This window comes from Nilaparvata lugens, chromosome 5 (assembly GCF_014356525.2).
Source record: "Nilaparvata lugens isolate BPH chromosome 5, ASM1435652v1, whole genome shotgun sequence".
NCBI lineage: Eukaryota > Metazoa > Arthropoda > Insecta > Hemiptera > Delphacidae > Nilaparvata > Nilaparvata lugens.
The window spans coordinates 67,977,246-67,998,114 of NC_052508.1; the positions used below are offsets into that span (position 1 = coordinate 67,977,246).

The window sequence follows — 20,869 nt, forward strand, 5'->3', positions numbered from 1 at the left end:
ACGAGAATGAACAGTTAGGTTCGGTTTCCGAGCTCCGGATCTATAAGTTCTGGACTTACAGAGTCCAGGACTGAAAGAAGCTTTCAGGTCTAAATTGACTTTCTGAGTCACGATTTTATCTTCTCAACTCCGGAGTCTATCAAGCTCTCGACTTATTTGAGTCCAGGACTTTAACGCATTAAACGTGAGGGAAATTCACAATATTTTGCTGTTGTTTTGTTGGCATTATAGCAAAACGGAAATAGCTGATTACAGCGGGACAATGCAAATGAGCATGCTTTCCAAACTATATTGTAAAAATACGTTCCGATTTTTTTGTTGGCTTATTCAAAGCAAAACCTTTGAAAGGTGAATGAATAAACATTTCATTTTACTTTATGCTATTATTGATCATTGATCCTCACCAGTGATTTTGGAATAAAAATTCATTAGGCTATTGAGTTTGAAGACGTATTTGTTTTAAAAAAACCGGATATCGCTATCTCTTTCTCGCTTTGCTCTGTTGTCATATCGTTTTTTAACAATGTAGATAAAATATAATTAATTAGGAAAATATTTAATTGCCAGTGTTTGATTAGCAATTGGATTGCTACCCTTGTCTATCATAGAAAACCGGATATTGCTATCCCTTTCTCGCTTTGCTCTGTTGCCAGATCGTTTTTCAACAATGTAGAAATATAATTAATTAGAAAAATATTTGATTTTGATTATGAAAATTAATAATGAAATCATTGAAAAATACAATTTCTTGCTTGATAAAATATAATTGATTATTTTAAACGAGAATGAACAGTTAATATTACATCAATAAACCGGTATCAGTTATCCTACATAGAAGGCATTGACAAGACAGAGGATGGGCAACGTTGTTCTATCTAGGCTGATCTCTTTCTTGCTTTGCTAGTCTTTTAAAAATGTAGTATTAATAATTAATTAACAAAATTTATCATCTTAATTATGAAAATATTGAATAATATAATTTCTTGCTTTATAAAATATGATTGATTATTTTAAACGAGTATGAACTGTTGATATTACATCAATAAACCGGTATCAGTTACCCTACATAAAAGGCATTGACAAGACAGTGGATCGGCAACGTTGTTCTCCTATCTTTCTCCACTGCTATTATAACGTGGACCTCACTATACTAAGTATGTTTATTCATCCAATCAATTTATTAAGAGAGTCACAAGTCATTAAATACAATGACTTTGAGAGGACAGCAGGCTGAGCTTCAACTTATTTCTCTCTCAAATTTTTATACATGTTATAATTAGAGCCAAGCCACATGAAGCGTTTTTTCAGGCGCTTTTGTACTGGCGCTGGACGAGTCGGCAGGGCTGGAAGCTCTTCGATTGACTGATTTTATCAGCTGATTCCTGAACGCCCGTCCAATCACCTTATAATCAATTAATGCAAAAACGCCTGGAAAAGACGCCAAATGTGGCTTGGCTCTTACTGTTTCTACACAAATACAGTTATAATAAGCATAGCATCAATATAATTTTTTATATATCACTGAATGAAGTTTTTAAATAGTAATTATAACACGCAACAAGCAACTAATAATGTTATTACATTAGTGTCATTTGCATTGTAAATAAATAAAAATAAAAAATAATAACTTATACCCCAACACATATAATTTATAGTAGGCAGTGGCGGCTCGTCCTATGTGTTCAATGGTTCATTATTTAACCCCCAGAATTGAATCAACTTCCTATTCAATGATGAATTTGCAACTGAAATAATTATATTTTTATTTTATACTCATGAAATTACATCACAACATTTTTCAACAAAGTTTAATTATTGATCTTGCTTTGCTGTTGTTGAAAACTGTGACCAAGCTTGATGTACTGATTATAGATTATAGATAGAAGGTCACTTGAACTAATTATCACAAACTGGAAACTTGACGGACTGAAAACCTGACGAGTTGAAAAACTGAAAACTTTACCTACTGAAATCTTGAAGAACTTGAAATAGGCCTCGATAAATATTAAGAATCGCTCTCCTAAATTTCAAGTTAATCAGTTCAGTAGTTAAGACATGATGATGCGTCATTCGTGAATTTTCTATTCCGTACGTGTATAAGCCAGTTATTTCCTTTTGACAAACTGAAAACTTTACGTACTGAAATCTTGAAGAACTTGAAATAGGCCTATAACCATCGATAAATTAAGAATTGCTCTCCTAAATTTCAAGTTAATCAGTTCAGTAGTTCAGACATAATGATGCGTCATTCGTGAATTTTCTATTCCGTACGTGTATAAGCCAGTTATTTCCTTTTGACAAACTGAAAACTTTACGTACTGAAATATTGAAAAAGATGAAATAGGCCTTTAACCATCCTCGGTAAATTAAGAATCGCTCTCCTAAATTCCAAGTTAATCAGTTCAGTAGTTCAGACATGATGATGCGTCATTCGTGAATTTTCTATTCCGTACGTGCATAAGCCAGTTATTTCCTTTATTATAATATAGATAGATGATAGATGAATAGATGATGATTTATAAGTATCTTTCAATGTGAATAACATTTGAACGGGTTATGATATTGATGTGCGGTTTTTACCATTCGTTTTCTCATGAAATTCTGTATCGAAATCATGTATCATATTACTGTTATTAATATGTATCATATCTTCCAATTTAAAAAATTAAGTTGGATTGAAAATGGCGGTTCCAAGTTGATGGACCAAAATTTTGATGTGACAGAAGCGTAGTTATTTTTATTTGAATAGGATCACCAATCAGACCTATCGCAAAACTTTCCTTTCAAGTGATCTACTTGAAATTTATTTATTCAATTTACTATACTATTATTGAATATACTAAGAAAAATTATTTATCTATATAATAAGAGAGAGTAGGGTTGTGTTTGTTCGCATCAGAACATGCCAACTTGTGAATTGCATACCGGAAAAACGGGAATGATTTAGATCTTCAAATTTTGCACATAGATTCTAAAAATATCAATCTCGTGCACCTCGAAGCCCAAATTGCAATTTTGCTTCTAGATTTTTCAGAATTAATGTTGAAATTTAATTCATGGGACATGAATTCATAACTATGTTAATATAGAACTATAATCTAGAGCAAGGTACCTAGAATACGTATTCTATTTTTTACATTGATCTAGATGTACATTGATCTAGAGAGACTACCTCTTCGAAACAGATGGTTAAAATTTGTAACTAAATTAATAGACAGTCCAATTTTTTCAGGTTGACATCAAGTTAAGGAAGGTTTCTGAACAAGATTTGAGTTATATCACTTTATTATGTTGGTATCAAGTTATGATATGTTAGTATCAATAATTTATCTATATATACTATAATAAAGGAAAGAACTGGCTTATACACATACCGGATATGAAAATTATGTTTGACGCATCATCACGTCTAAACTACTGGACTGAATTCAACTTTAAATTTTGCATACAGTTTCTTAATTAACTGAGGATGGTTCTATGCCAACTTCAAACTCTACAATATTCCACTCAGTCAAGTTTTCAGTTTGTCAAGTTTCCAAATGGACCCTTGCGGAGCACGGGTTACCTGCTAGTATAAAATAAATATTCGGCTATTATGTTGGTTTGCAGTTACCACGAACTCCTACCACGCCTGATATCGGCGATCCCCTGCCTGGACAAACAGCTGACGCCAGCCAATTACCGCGAGCGCTGGCACGCGCTGCTCTACGTCGAGGAGGTCAACTCTGTTCTGCAGTTGCGCTCCTACGATATGCGCCGCGTGCAGTTTCGCCCGAGCGGCGAACATCTCGTGCTCGAAGTGCCTGGCGTGCAGGAGAAGCGACCGTCGCTGATTGTCGGCGATGCCGTGTATGCTACGCCGCCGCTAGGGGCGCCTGCGCCAGAAATTGGTAAGTCATATAATATTTTTACACTAGAAAAAATTATAGTAATGTACAGAGTACAGAGGTGTCCAGAAAAGTAAACACCAATTGACAAGAGGAGACTATGCTTCACTGTATCACAGAACAGCTCTTTTTGAGAAAAAAAAAACATTTATTAGAAAGCTTCCTACCCATTTGTGAAGATATCAATGTTTTTGAGAAGGATTTGAAAAGCTTTTTGATGGTTGGAGTATTCTATACCACGGAAGATTTTGTGTGTAGAGAGGGTTCCTTCGTGTGTTTTTTCCTTCTTTTTTGTGTTACCTACCGTATGTATTATAAATTTTGACAATTCCTATACTGTAATAAGTGTCTCTGGGAAGCTTTAAAAAGAGAGTACAGAGGTGTCCAAAAAAGAAAACATCAATTGACAAGAGGAGACTATGCTTCACTGTATCACAGAACATCTCTCTTGGGCACAAAACCAACATGGGCCTTCAATTTATTAGAGAGCTCCCTACTAATTTAAAAAATTGTGAAGATATCAATGTTTTTGAGAAGGAGTTGAAAATCCTTTTGATGGTTGGAGTATTCTATACCACAGAAGATTTTGTGTGTAGATTTTTGTTGTAATTATTATTAAACGAAAATCCAAATTAAATGCTGTAATTTCACCCCGAAGACTTCTGCTACTGCAAATATTGCGAATATTATTAACAAAATAATGTTCCCGGGCTGACAAATGATTTTCGAATAGTAGCGCTCATCGAATTTCCATCTAGCTGTTTACCCTGTTGTCAATATTTGCAGTAGCAGAAGTCTTCGGGGTGAATTACAGCATTTAATTTGGATTTTCGTTCAATAATAATTATTAATTCATTAGCATTTGAATAGTTGCAACATCTCAGTAATTTAATAATAATAATCAATTTGACTTTATTTCTGCGTGAAAATATACAAAACAAGTGAAAATTAAGAGTAATAGAAAACTAAGCATTTCCATCTGTAGTTTTTTTGTGTTACCTACCGATAAATTTTGACAATTTCTATACTATAATAAGAGTCTCTGGGAAGCTTTAAAAACAAACAAACAAACAAGCTTTCGGTTGCGAACCACACATTAAGCCACACCTGCAAATGGGCACATGCTATCCCGTGAGGTGTGACGCGCGAGCTCCTATCCAACGCCACTGTCAAATCGTTAGGCAAGTATCACAGATGAGTTGCAGTGGAACCACCCTTAGACCAGTTACAGAATAGACACGCTGGGAAGTCTAGCCTCTGAAGCCAACATCTACTGACATATCACCATATCGTGACGTCAGCATCGGATAGAAAACGTTTCTGCAGAGTTTGTTTACATTGTTTTCTATCCGATGCTGACGTCACGATATGGTGATATGGCAATAGATGTTGGCTTCAACGACTGTCAGTATGAATATACAATGGGCCGTGTCTATTCTATAACTGGTCTAAGGAACCACCCACAGATCGTCCAGTCATCCCGGACGTGGCACTGCTGCAGTTCCGGCAGTACGTGGGTCGGACGCATCCTCAAAAGCTGGGGTTTCGTTTGTGCGTAAATGCCGTCGTCGACCACGACAGGGTGAGGATCTCACATTGGGTGGATTTCAATTTGTCTAAATAGCGTAAAAGATTATGTTCAATTATGTTTTAATGGGGGAGGTTGAGTTTATCATTTTTATTAGAAATATGTTAATATTATTAGAAATGTTTCAATTCTTAAACACAAAATAATGAAAAGTTATTTGATCAGCTGTTTTAGCACATTTGAAATCTGGACAGTACGAATGTCAACAATGTTTGTCGTTTTAGACTGCGGAAGTTTACGCACTAACGAAAATGCACCTCAACTTGTCTACAAACCTGGAAAGATACTCATAGTTCCTAATTAAATGAAAATAATTTCTCCCCTCTACCATTACAAGCACTGTCCGGGTGCTCATCCAGAGTCATATCTGCACGTGAATAAGCAGAAAAATATAAATACTCTCTTCGTTCTTCTTTTTCCTTTCTAAATGTCAAAACTTATTTGCTATTTATTATAGAAAAAGGGAAATGAACTTTTATTAATAATCAAAATTTATTCCAGTCTCTTGTTGTCTTCCACGTCTCTCCTATTATTTAATCTTACAATAAGTGCATAATTGAAATGATGTTATCAACGACACTGATGTAATAAAATGTCCAATTTACTTGTAGTGAATAAGTTTGTTTTTTATTAAAAATGTTCGGTGTCTTCATATTTTTCTAAGAGACAATGTATGAATAAATTCGCTATCCATTTTTATTTCATTGAATTGATAATGTCACCTGGTCATATGGGACATACATATGAATCATATATTTATCTCATATTGTTCAGGATTTTAGAGTTTCAAATTAAAAAAGTTCAATGAACAGTGTTTTTGTCTTTGAACAATCTTTGTCATCGACAGAAACATTGGCCCATATGAATAAAGTTGAGCATTTGCTTATACTTCTAAAATATAGAGCAATTGCTTCATTTTCTATGAATAAACGTGAGCAAAACCTTTTGCTCATGCTCATCCAAAAAATAGTTCGAGCATTTGCTCAAAAGTAAAAGCTTTTGCTCAAAATTGTATGAATAAACTAGAACATTTGCTCAACTTTTGAAGCAAATGCTTCAAAAAAGGTGAGTCTAGTCTAAAGCAGCTTATCACCTTTTGCTCATAGTAAAATGGCTCAACTAATTCGTATGAGGAAGAGGAAACTATACCAGATACGGTCACAACCAATAGTTGAGAACCATAAAACTCTTTTTAGATTCAACCATGATACATATCACCATTATCCCTACAAAAGAATAAATACAAAAGATAGCCTGTTATAAAGATAGCCTGTTAGAAACCTGTTATAAAGATAGCCATCACAAAATAGGAAATAGGTATTTAAGAAGATGAAAGTGTAGACGATTATAAGAAGGCTATTGATATTATAAGAATATGCTGAAGATTATTATATAGATGACATTTTTTCACGCTATTACTTCAAAATTCTAAACTCAACTAACCTAAAACTCTATTCATAAAATTTAATAGAAAACAGACTAACACTAACAGAGCAGACGACGCAAACACAAGCGGTGCACCCTATTTGCATATTTTAGCGCTTCCGTGAGCTATAAATACAAACTAAGGCTACAAAAGCGAATCAGCTGATGAAAAATCTCTAAAATGCGTGAGCATTTGCTCCAGAGTTCAGGAGCATAAGGTAAAGCTTATTCATATAAAAATGAGCAAATGCTTTTGCTTCTACCTTTTGCTCATGAGCAAAACCTTATGCTCCATGCTCTTGCTCATGAGCATTTGCTCTGGTTTTATTCATATGGGCCATTGTTTATTTCATTTGTTGTCAAAATTAACGTAGCTTCTCTTTTGTTTCTAATAACAAACGTGCCGCTTGTGCGACAGATAAAAATATGTACTTGAAATGGCTTTCATGTTTGGCATTGACTGAGTTTATATTAATACCCAAAATTTAACTTTTGTGCAGAACTCGTTCGTTAGGACTGTGAGTCAAGTCCGGCTGATCTAGTGAAAAAGGCTAGATTTTCGTTTCGTTTCAGTTATTCTGTCACAGATCGGGCAGTTTAAAAATAATTGTATTGTTAAGGAAGACGGGTTCTAAGCCTATTCATTGGTTCAGTAAATTTTTGTTTTTTTTAGATACTAACTGTAAAGTCACGATTAAACCAGTGGATGCCAAAGGGGGAAGCCATATTCAAAAGTTAGATGACTTTTGGATAAAATCATTGTTCTTAATTTTCATAACCACAAAGGTTGAATCATCATTAGCATCAAGCGAGTGTTTTCCTCATTAAATTCATATCAATAATGTTTTTATAATAAAAAAAATAATCTGGTTTTGTTTAAATGTATATATGTTAAAGATTCATTAATTAAAGTTCTAGTTATTCTGGTCTCTTTCGTTATCATAGTTCTTTCCCCCCTTTACATAATTGGTGAAGGGGCACATCGTGCTTACATATTTGGTGGAGGCTTCTCCCGCCGTTCCACATCCTGCTTACAATAAGAATCAAATGAATAAATTTATTTGTTTTTCTCTATTACAGGTATCAAATACGAAGGATTCATTCATAAAATCGTGCGCAACGATCTGTACATAAAGTTCAACCCTAACTTCCACCAGTGCTTCGACGAGAAGGATTACGACGTCAGCTTCGTGTCGAACCGTGCTGCCTTTCGAAAGTGTCACCAGGCGGTGAATGTGGCCTACAAGAACCTCACCACCAGTTGGCTCTTCCCGTCCAGTCTGAAGCCGTCTCCGCCTCTATTCGTTCCTGAGGATGACACTGACAATGTAGAAGATCAAGAGCAAGAGAGTGTGGATGATGTCGAACAGTCACAGTCCACTGTTAGTGAAAATGAAACAAAAAATATTGAGGTCAATGGGAATTGTGAGGAAACTGTTCCGAAGTTGTCGAACGGCGTTGAAGAATTGTTCAAGAAAGTGTCTCAAGAAAAGGATGGTCAGTTGTTAGCTAGTTCTACTACCCAGCAGGTTGACACTTCCACAAAGTTGTCGAATGGTGTTGAAGAGTTGTTCAAAAAAGTTTCTCAAGATCAGTTGTCAACCAGTTCTCCGCAGACTGACATCTCCCCAAATTTGAAAGACTTGATTTTCAAAATGCCGCTGAAAAATGCTAATAATGGTAACGTTGTGGCTAGTAATATGAATGAGACTGATAACGTGAATAAGTGTAATAGACTTCCAGTAGCTGACTGGTTGTCGAAAACGTCGAAAAAACGTCGCAACCTGATGGACTTTTTAAACATGGACGAGGAGAAAAATACGGAAATGACTGCGTGCCAAAACGGCAATCAGGCTCCGCCTTTTCCCGGCCAAATCCAGACTCTCGAGGAGGTTGAGAAGCAAATGATGATGAAATCCCCGCCGAAGAATATGGTCACTTTGTCCGAAATCGAGAAACCTCTGCTGGACAAATCTCGAAGTTTCACAGTTGAGGAGAACAGTAAGAAAGTGGCTTGGAATGACGATAGCAGCATCGCGAAGAAGGCGGTTGTCAAAGATGTCAAAGTGGAAGAGTGTCAAGTGAAGGTGAAACTGGTTTGGTTCAACACGCGGTTGAATTACTATCAAAAGGAGGCCGTACGACGTATTCTACGCAATGAGGCGAGGCCTTTGCCTTATATTATTTTTGGACCACCTGGCACGGGCAAAACAGTCACTCTTGTCGAGACGGCTCTGCAAATTCTCTCTCTAAGTACCGAGAGCAGGTTAGTGCATTCTTTTCTTTTATAATCATCAAGTTATTTTGTAAAAAAATATTCAAAATGCTTTTTTCCCACCGCCTTCTATAATGAGATTCACATCATAGATTAAATACTATTTTTTTCTAATTAAGTTATCATTTACGTTACGTAAGTTACATAACCTTTAGAGTGTGTAAATTTGTTGAAAAATTAATGTTTAAAGCAGTTTTGAGCGAATGCCTTTTGTTTTTACCTGAATTGTATTTGCATATGAATAAATAATAAATAAATGAATTAAGTCAGTGGGAATAATAGGACCAAAGGAAGGAAGTGTAGGTATGGGATTGAATGGGAAAATCCCATTAGGACCAGGAGATATTTTTATTCATTCAAAAACAAAAATAGGCTGCACGGCCTCATTTCAGTTTAAACCAAGTTAATGTAATGTGTTAATGGTTTAAGATTCAGTTCAATTCAAGATAACGTAATGTGTTGGTTGTTGCAGTTGCAGATTTAGTTTATAATCCAAGTTAGGCGCTAGTCATACTAGCGTGACTCAAATCGTACGACCCCAGTCGCAGATATCAGACTTTCCGACATTTGTGTGTAATTAAAGCCTGGTTTTCACCAGTAGAGTTAGTGGTCAAGTAACTGGCATGCTAACCCTACCGAGCTAACTCTACTCACTTGGTTGAATGAGTAACTGTTTTTACTACAATTGAGAATAGTAGGTAAAGTGTGTTTTCTAGTGAAGAGAACTAACCTTAAAATGTCAATACATGACTAGATAGCCTACGGCACGACTCTACTCTACTAGCTCGAGACTGTTTTCATTAGCATAGTAGTGGTAGAGTAGGGTGAGAAGCGGTGGTGGGGGAAGGCAAGTGGTAGAGTACTATCCCACTCTAATCTACTAAAAACCAGTACTCTACCATGACTACTCTACCACGAACGTTTTCATTGGGAGAGTTCACAAGATAGTTAGTACTTGTCCAGGGAACTCTACATCTAACTCTACTAATGAAAACCATGCTTGAAGGTTTATTTTGATCAACCTTTTTTCAATGGAGTAGAATGTGAAACTGTACTACCTTTTCAACAAAAATGTTAACGTGTTCTCGTTTTATTCACGCTATTTCACACCATTTTATTGAACATTAGGATACTCAAATCTCCTGTCTCTTGGCGACCAGCATGTCGAGTCACCTTGAAACTCAGTCTCGAGTATCCAATGAATGGATCTGGAGTGCACGAACGGCTTAATGGAAGGTTAAAATTAGCTTAGTGTAAGGTTTGGGGTTAGGATTTAAAATGGCAATATGCTAGCATTATCCAGAATTTGTTAATTCCGAATTAGAATTAATATGTAGTTGGCAGGCATGGCAGTGGCACTGATACTTCCACATGGCGTTGCGCGCTGTGGTAGTGATTATTTTCTTTGCGATTGTGGTACCACTGTTTTGAGCATCAAGCTTCACCTAGCTTCTATACCACAATCGCAGTCGCTGTGATAGTGTTCCCTCCAAATTTCACTCCAAATTTGTAGGTTATATTAAGGTGCGTACAGACATACGCGCCGCGAACATGAGCAATTCGTTTTTAATCAGCTGATGCCAAGCTTTTTATATCTATATCTTACCGTTTCTGTAAAAATACAGATATAGTCATCTGAGTAAAAGTGAATTGCTCATGTTCGCGGCGCGTATATCTGTACGCACCTTTAGATAGCTCGGTAGTTAATTGTAATTGGTACTTTATTGTGTACTTCATAATTTCGGAATTTGACACGGATAAATTTATTTTTGAAATTGAATCAAGACCTACATTGTGGGACTTTGAAACACCAGAGTATGGAATGTTAATCACTGTATGAAAATTCATATGAAAACTCACTTCAAAAATTGAAACAAAATATTTGAAATTGTGAAGCTCCACTTTAATAAACACAAAGCTTACAGGACCATGGTTTCAAAGTGAACACGTTTAAATTTTTTTACTTTCCTTGCCCTATTACCATAGGTAAGGAAAGTATTGCTTTCCGAAAAAAATAAGGTACCCCAATTTCTAAATTTCTATACGTTTCAAGGTCCCCTGAGTCCGAAAAAGTGGTTTTTGGGTATTGGTCTGTATGTGTGTATGAGTGTATGTGCGTCTGTGTACACGATATCTCATCTCTCAGTAAACGGAATGACTTGAAATTGGGAACGTAAGGTCCTTACACTATAAGGATCCGACACGAACAATTTCGATCAAATGCAATCCAAGATGGCGGCTAAGATGGCGAAAATGTTGTCAAAAACAGAGTTTTTCGCGATTTTCTCAAAAACGGCTCCAACGATTTAGATCAAATTCATACCTGGAATAGTCATTGATAAGCTCTATCAACTGCAACAACTCCTATATCTGTAAAAATTCCAGGAGCTTTGCCCCATCTATGCAAAGTTTTATTTTAGGCTCTCAATTATCAGCCTTCATATACAATTTAAACAAAAAAATTCTAGTGGAAAAGATTGAGCATGAAAATCTCTGCAATTAATGTCCAGTAACATTTCCACCTAAAATTGAAAATAAGCTTGAAATCCGAGAAAATGTGATTATTAAATTGCAAACTGTTGGCAACTGTTGGTTCTATTAAATCATTCACTACGAAGAGATAGCAGACCTCGTGTGTCTCCAGCGTTATTGACCTATCACCAGCAGTCTCATATCTTTGAATAGTAGACTTGAGATGCGCGAGTACACTAGCGTCAGGTGATCAATTTTCATAACGGCAAGGAAAGTTGTGTGAGTGCACCACACCAGATTTTTGTATTTATTAAAGTGGAGTTTGACAATTTTAAATAGTTTTTTTTCAATTATGGAAAGATATCACAATATCAATAATATTTGTTCTACAAACTTTATTACTATGAAATCACCTCATAACCTACAACTTAAACATTACATAACATTACTGTACTAATGTGCGTTTTCTCGAATGTAGTGTGAAAGTCTCTCTGCGTTAGTCGTATTGTTCTGTGGTATGTCGGTCCCACATCCCACATGCGATTGTGGTTCGTCTACAACCGCCCTTAATGTGTACGTTCTGTGTACAGTAAATTGTTCCAGTTCCAACAGTAAATTGTTCCATCACGTGACTTTAGTGAAATCCACGTTATAAATATTACATATCCACGTATATGATCAACTTTGGTTTTTCTATGCTTGTATATCATTCGACTAAGCCGGTGGTACTATCCTTTTCTAGGTCAACAACGATGACAATTATGTTTTTGACAGTGTAGAAATATAATTTATTAATGCAGAGAATCGGCATCGCTATTCTTCTTTCTTTATCCACTGCCATTATAAAGGTGCGTACAGACTGTCGCTCTGCTCCGCAACCGAACGTCACTCCAGCAGAGCGATTGATGATCGACCGGCGAGCAAGAGTCGTTCGACCGGGGAACGCGAGAAGATCTAACATCTTCCATAACGTTCATGATGGGTGCGTGGGCGGTGCGACTGTGGTTCGATGGTGGTATGAGGGCGGTACGAGGGCGTTACGAGGGAGGAGCGTGCTCGGTGCTGGTTGGAAGCGCGAATATGTGTACGCAGCTTGACGTGGACCACACTATAGAGCAAAATGTTCCCATGAAACGCCATTTCAAAATCGTTGGTTCAAACTTTTGGCGCGCACTTATAAAGTTGGCTTACACCAAAATGTGTCGTTTACTAGCTGCGTGAGTGAAGAGAAGCTGTTTTATAAACTTACCGTCTAGAAAAGTGTGCATTTCTTTCATTCCATCACTCTCAAATTTTCTATAGAGAAAAATTCTTCTAACAAATGGTCATCAAGCATTATTTTGTTGGTTATGTATTCTATGGCTATGCTATGGTGAACAAACTATCAGCGCATGCGCAGAGAAGCCAGCAGACTACAATTCAATCGTCCAATGAGAGAGCTCAGATAGTTGGAACTGTACCAGGCCGGACAATTTACCACGCTTCGACTGTGGTAATGGACTGTGGCTGGAACTTTGGAACTGGAACTTGGAACTGGAACTGGTTTCTGGTACAGAATCTGTCAAAATTCCTCCCATGGGATGCGGAACGTTTTAACTGGTAAATTGTGAATCGGGCAATTTCCCACATTCCATGTACACAGAACGGGCCCAATGTAATGTGTTAATTTCAATTCAAAATTTATTAAAAACACACAAAACAAGACAAAACAAAATTACAAAGATTTACGAAAATAATAAAACACAATAAAATGTTACAAATATAAAAAACCATGGGCTTAGTGTTTGGGTGTGTTGGAGAAGAGAAAAAAAAAGAGAGAAAGATACCTAGCCAACTATGGTTTCCCATGTAATAGGCAGGCAAAGAAGAGAAGAGAAGTAATGAGGAAAAAGGAAGGGAGAAATGGGGGGAAGGAAGAAAACAGAGGAAATGAATGAAAAAGACTAATAAATTGTCAAAAAACCACAGATTTATTGACTCTTAGAAAGACCGGTTTCGGTTACACCATTGTCAATCTCTGATAAACTTTTCAGTCTTTTTCATTCAATATGAATAATTACCACAATATCAACTTCTCAACTACACAAAAAGTGTAATGTGTTAACTTTTGCAGATTGAGTTTAATGCAATTGAATGTGATTGTTGCAGATTACTGATAGCGTCGCCTTCGAACAGTGCAGCCGATTGCATCAGTGAGAAACTGATTGACACGGGCTTTTTCCCGGTCGGCACTCTGGCCCGACTGTGCTCGCTCACCTACATGTCGAACGAGAGGTGCTCGGAGAAGCTGGCACCCTACTGCACATCTGCCGAGTTTCGGGTTAGGTCAGGAGAACAAACCTTCATCAATGAAGATGGTGAGTTCATTCAGAAAAATGTTTACACATTTTTACTCGTCATGTGTTCATAACGTAATGAGGTGTTACGGTTATATGATTGCCATGGGCAATTGGGCCACAACTTGTAAAATCGATTCAATTTAAAGGCTCTTGTAATATGGAATACTTGTAGTTCTGTAAACAGTAGACCTCACGCAGTATTCTCATCCACAAGTAGTACCTGATTGAAACTATAGACCTTATGGAAATACAGCTATAGACTGGCTTCTCCACACATCTGTGTAATCACTTGTCAGCTGATTTATGATGAATAATCATTCTATAGTCTATCAATTATATGATATTATTATAATTATTACAATATCAATTATATGAATAATTCTATAGTCTGATTTTTACTCGTAATATAGTCTGATATTTGCGTATGAAGAAGGCTCCTTTTTCCTTTTATATTATCCTTGAAATGCAAAATTTCCAAAAACCTTGTATATACGTCGACGCGCAATTAAAAAAGGAACATACCTGTCAAATTTCATGAAAATCTATTACCGCGCTTCGCCGTAAATGCGCAACATATAAACATTTAAACATTAAGAGAAATGCCAAACCGTCGACTTCAATCTTGACCTCACTTCGCTCGGTCAATTATATATAGTCCAGTCAAATGGTCGTTTTTCAGGAAACAGCACCGAAAGAATTTTTCTCGACCGTTCTATATGTATTTTGGGGCGCTGAATTCGAATATGAAATTTGTTGACACGCCAGAGGGCGTCTTTACCCCCAAAACCCCCAAAAACCCTAACATTTCGGATTTTTTTTTCGATTTTCCCATTTAATCTCGAAGACTTCGAGTTTTTGGAGAAAAATCATTCTAGACAAAATTAAAGATGATAAAATTTCCAATAAATCGAGTGACAACAAAGTGTTCCTTACCTAAAATTGTTTCACAGTCTTGTTTGGTTTTGTTTTTTAAAGTTGGTCTGCTTTATAAAGTTGTAACTATGGACAATGAATAGTTGTTAAGTTTGGTTCAAGAACATGTTCCATTGTGGGATACGCGAGGCAAAAGATATCATCGTCGTGATGTTCATAGGAATCTGTGGACAAAGTTTGCTGAACAAATAGGATCTGAAGGTAAAATTATTGTAATGAATAACTAATTTAGAGGATATTTATTGAATGAAAAAGACTAGGAAATTGTCAAATAAACCACAGATTTATTGATACTTAAAAAAACCGGTTTCGGTTATTACACCATTGTCAATCTCTGATAAACTAAAACTAAATACAAGAGCAGAAGAATTTATACTAGTAGGCGAGTACTGCTATTGGTCAAGGGCATGAGCGCCTGCCATTGGCCCAGCTAGACAGTCTCCTTCCACTCAACTGTGACAAAATGGCGGCTTAAGCAACAGAATCGCCATGATAACAAAATTTACTTTCAGTACAAAATAAGAACCAAGTTCCTGTATCCTTGTATTTAGTTTTAGTTTATCAGAGATTGACAATGGTGTAATAACCGAAACCGGTCTTTCTAAGTATCAATAAATCTGTGTTTTTTTTTGACAATTTCTTAGTCTTTTTCATTCAATACGAATAATTACCACAATATCAACTTCTCAACTTCACAAAAAATAGTAGATATTTGTTTATTCAATTTTCAAGATCTCAATAGAATCATTGTCTATGAAAAATTTTGGTGGCTATGATAGTAGCTGTTAATTGGCAACCAGCCAACTTCTGATCTAGACTGAAGTAAACGGTTCCAATGGACCACCATATTCGGCCGAATTAACGGCCGGCAGATTCGTTCATCCAACGGCCGAACGGATCGGTTGAATACGGTTCCAGTAGATGGTTAGGCCGGTTACAGAGCTCGACAGATCGTCAGTGCGTACGTCAGTCGCGCTTGTCTTTTCCATAGATATTCCATGTATCCGTACAGAGCAGGACTGACGGCACGCATGCGCACGGTCAGGACCATGCATTTTACACTGCGTACGAAGACCATCGGTCGAGCTCGTGCTCATTCGTTCCATCGATCGACTGACGCGCTATTGAAGGAAGTAGAAAGCTTTCTGAGCTGTACTGATCAGTAGCCCGATCGCAACATAACCAATGTGCTGACACCTCTGCCTGACAATCAGATGATATTGAACTGAATAGCATAATGAGTTAATTCAAAGTCACAAATCTAAAGTCTAAATTTTTATTGGAAAAATAATATATTATTATCTACATTTATTTGATCCGTAGCTTAAAGTGATTGCAAGTATTCCCAATGGTGATACAAGCTCGAAATAACTCATCAAAATTCCTTATGGACATTCTGAAGTAGTTGAAAAATTTATCTCCATTCCCAAGCAATGATGTATATAATGGAACTAGATTCCATTTGAAATGCTCTTTGGGCGACCATCGGGTAAACTTCATTTCTTCGTCTTTTAATCTTCCGTTTAAGCTGAGATAATAAGCTGCAATTAAACAATCTGTAAAGGCGTCCATTTTGTGAGTCAGAAAAACTGATATATGGATGCGTATGGTTAGGATGGTGCACACGCACTGACGGTCGGTCGAGCTCTGAATATGTAAAACTGATTTATGGATGCGTATGGTCAGGATAGTACATACGCACTGACGGTCGGTCGAGCTCTGAATATGTAAAACTGACTTATGGATGCGTATGGTCAGGATAGTACATACGCACTGACGGTCGGTCGAGCTCTGAATATGTAAAACTGACTTATGGATGCGTATGGTCAGGATAGTACATACGCACTGACGGTCGGTCGAGCTCTGAATATGTAAAACTGATTTATGGATGCGTATGGTCAGGATAGTACATACGCACTGACGGTCGGTCGAGCTCTGAATATGTAAAACTGACTTATGGATGCGTATGGTCAGGATAGTACATACGCACTGACGGTCGGTCGAGCTCTGAATATGTAAAACTGATTTATGGATGCGTATGGTCAGGATAGTACATACGCACTGACGGTCGGTCGAGCTCTGAATATGTAAAACTGATTATGGATGCGTATGGTCAGGATAGTACATACGCACTGACGGTCGGTCGAGCTCTGAATATGTAAAACTGATTTATGGATGCGTATGGTCAGGATAGTACATACGCACTGACGGTCGGTCGAGCTCTGAATATGTAAAACTGATTTATGGATGCGTATGGTCAGGATAGTACATACGCACTGACGGTCGGTCGAGCTCTGAATATGTAAAACTGACTTATGGATGCGTATGGTCAGGATAGTACATACGCACTGACGGTCGGTCGAGCTCTGAATATGTAAAACTGACTTATGGATGCGTATGGTCAGGATAGTACATACGCACTGACGGTCGGTCGAGCTCTGAATATGTAAAACTGACTTATGGATGCGTATGGTCAGGATAGTACATACGCACTGACGGTCGGTCGAGCTCTGAATATGTAAAACTGATTTATGGATGCGTATGGTCAGGATAGTACATACGCACTGACGGTCGGTCGAGCTCTGAATATGTAAAACTGATTTATGGATGCGTATGGTCAGGATAGTACATACGCACTGACGGTCGGTCGAGCTCTGAATATGTAAAACTGATTTATGGATGCGTATGGTCAGGATAGTACATACGCACTGACGGTCGGTCGAGCTCTGAATATGTAAAACTGATTTATGGATGCGTATGGTCAGGATAGTACATACGCACTGACGGTCGGTCGAGCTCTGAATATGTAAAACTGACTTATGGATGCGTATGGTCAGGATAGTACATACGCACTGACGGTCGGTCGAGCTCTGTAACGGGCCTTACCCTTAGTCACTGTCGATGTTGTAGAACCGTTCCATAAAACTGTAGAATTTGACAATATGCGTGTGTTTTTATTTCATGATGAATTTATTGATTTTTCTCTCTTTGAGTTGCAATTGTGATGGTGTTTATGGTGGTCTTGCAGGATTGAGGAGTTCAACACGTCAGGCGTTGGGCAGGCATCGTGTGACGGTGGGAACTTGCGTCACGTTGGGCTCTCTCTACAACATGGGTTTTCCACAGGGCCACTTTACACACGTGCTTGTGGATGAGGCAGGACAGGCCACTGAGCCCGAGATACTCGTTCCTCTAAGTGAGTAGCTTTTACTATAGTGAGGTCCACGTTATAATGGCAGTGAAGGAAGATAGGCGAAAGTCTCCTTGTCAAGTCTCTCCATTTTGCCACTGAGTGTACACAGATGTTACCATAGCCCAACGTTAGTAGACAAAAGGTTGATCACTCACAGGTGTATGATTCAAAGTGGTGGGGGGAACGCCAGCGTGACGTCACGTGTAGTAAAAATGTTCTAGAGTAACCACACTGAGCATACAGTTTATTCACTGTATCTTCAAATATATTGTCGTTTAATCTCCTCAAGATTGACCTAGAACTTTAAAATTATCCATACTTATAGCGAATGAACCACCGATTCTAATGATGTTAAATATTTCAAGTTCATTCAATTTTTATGAATAAAATGAAGTTGAAAGTTTTTCATGAATCTAAAAACATGACACGAAAAAGTTAATAAGCTGGAAAAGCATTAGTAGACAATGTTATACTATTATAATTTCAGATTAACCCTTAAAAAATCTTGATAAACCAATGCATCGCAATAAACCGATAAACCGATCCCAATAAATCCGATGAATTTCATTCATTGTAAATGCACTGAACACATGCTGGTATCGAGCACATGTTCTACGAGAATCAAAATATCTCATCCCGAAATTCACAAGCTGATGTATAGCCAAACTACAAAATATAAACACGACCTTGAAGATGAAGAAACCTTTAGGGTTTGAAAGGGAAGGTTAGAAGGTGGGGTTTTTGCTTTTATATGGCAAAATGCTTGTATTATTCAAATGTTTTAATAATTATTGTAAAGCAGAAACAGAAAGCTTGCATGTCAGAAAATGTTTGTGTTATATAATTTGACTATACGACACCATATGATTTTCAAGAATGCGATATTCTGCCTACTCTGTACTACAGCCTACGTCACGGCTGCAGTTCCCCCACTCCAATTGCATTTCAACGAAAATACTATAGATGAGTGACCAACCTTCTGTCTACTAACTTTGACCATAGCCACCTCTAATACAAGGCCCCGGCCTACGATATTGCAACGTCGCAGTCTAGGCCTAGAATCTAATACATGATTGATGAAAAAGATTCGAAAAAATACCAGCTGTTTCACCAATCATGTATTAGATTCTAGGCCTACACTGCGACGTTGCAATATCGTAGGCCGGGGCCTTGTATTAGAGGTGGCTATGACGTTACTCAATTCATCCCATTAAATTTGATCTAATAATAATTATCATTTCCTTGATAAAATAATCAATTGTAATGTCAAATTCTTACCAAGTCTCTCCATTTTGCCACTGAGTGTACACAGCTGTTACTCAATTCATCCCATTAAATTTGATCTAATAATAATTATCATTTCCTTGATAAAATAATCAATTAAATTTCAAATTAATCAAGAAAATATATTTTTTCATAATTTGATTCAAAAATTTGCTTCCATAACTGAGGTCAGATTTTTATTTTGATACCAACCTGAAATGGCGGCTAATTTAAGGCTGTGCAAAGGCTAAAAATAAACTTTCTACTGCTGATATTTTTCAAATTTTTTCGATTTGTATATCATCAAGCTATCAAAATGAAAAAGTTTTCTCAGGAAAACACTTTTTTCGATCATTACTTTTTGAGATATGAGCGCCTAAAGTTTAAATTTTTGGGACAGAAAATTTCAAATTCGGTATGAGATTCAGAGGATAGATTCTTCATGGTATTGTTTATCTAGTAGAATAAAATTACCTGAAAATAACAATTTTTGAGAAAGTTATTCAATTTACCAAAAAAACCCAAAAAAGTTATTTTTGGTCATTTAAGGTAAATTGAATAACTTTCTCAAAAATTGTTATTTTCAGGTAATTTTTATTTTACTAGATAAACAATACCATGAAGAATCTATCCTCTGAATCTCATACCGAATTTGAAATGTTCTGTCCCAAAAATTTAAACTTTAGGCGCTCATATCTCAAAAAGTAATGATAGGGAAAAAATGTTTCCTGAGAAAACTTCTTCATTTTGATAGCTTGATGATATACAAATCGAAAACTTTGAAAAATATCAGCTGTAGAAAGTTTATTTTTAGCCTTTGCACAGCCTTATAAAGCTGTGATATACCAATCTCAATTTCAAAACAACAGAAATTGAGTTATCTGGCAGGTATTCTATATCAATCTCTTTTAAAAATGATAGAAAAATTGAAATCCTATTTAAAATAAGTAATTTCAATGGAAATAATTCTGAAATAACCTTTCAATATTATTTATACCGGTACGAGTAGGTCCAACCTATACGTGTAGACTAACTGAAGCATGGATGAAGTCTAGGATGGTTAGTTATCAACTTTTAAAATGTCATTTCAGGTATTTGAATTTGTGTTTCTCGTACGGTAATGTCTAAAATTTATTCCATTGTTTCAAAAATACATTTTAAATCAATTATACGACTTGTGTACTAAAGTATTTTGATAGAATGAAGAAAAAATGGCGAAAATAGTTTGTTTACTTTTGTACAGTCACTGTCAAAAGTAGAAGTAAAATATTCTGGCAAACGGACAACATTGCAAAGCTAGAAAGAGATAGCGCTATCTGTTTTGTTGTATGATAGAAAAGGACAGCAACAGTATTGTCAATCTTACACTGCCATTATAACGTGGACCTCACTATAGTATTATCTTAACTAAAATAGTTTTATCGAGTAATTGTTTTGGGTTGTGCCTTTGAAACTCCACCAATCATTTTATTGAATAATCGTGTTTCATTGAAT

The 20,869-nt window shown here is 36.6% G+C and overlaps 1 protein-coding gene across 3 annotated transcripts in view; it reads left to right on the forward strand.

Moving 5' to 3' along the window:
* Positions 1-20,869, forward strand: part of LOC111054810 (probable RNA helicase armi) — a 51,821-nt gene that overhangs the window by 22,260 nt on the left and 8,692 nt on the right. For all 3 annotated transcript variants that reach the window (XM_039429135.1, XM_039429136.1, XM_039429137.1), the window contains 4 exons: positions 3,610-3,890; positions 7,981-9,166; positions 13,796-14,004; positions 17,948-18,115. In XM_039429135.1, coding sequence (XP_039285069.1) covers positions 3,610-3,890; positions 7,981-9,166; positions 13,796-14,004; positions 17,948-18,115 — 1,844 coding nt within the window. The remainder of the gene's footprint in view (positions 1-3,609; positions 3,891-7,980; positions 9,167-13,795; positions 14,005-17,947; positions 18,116-20,869) is intronic.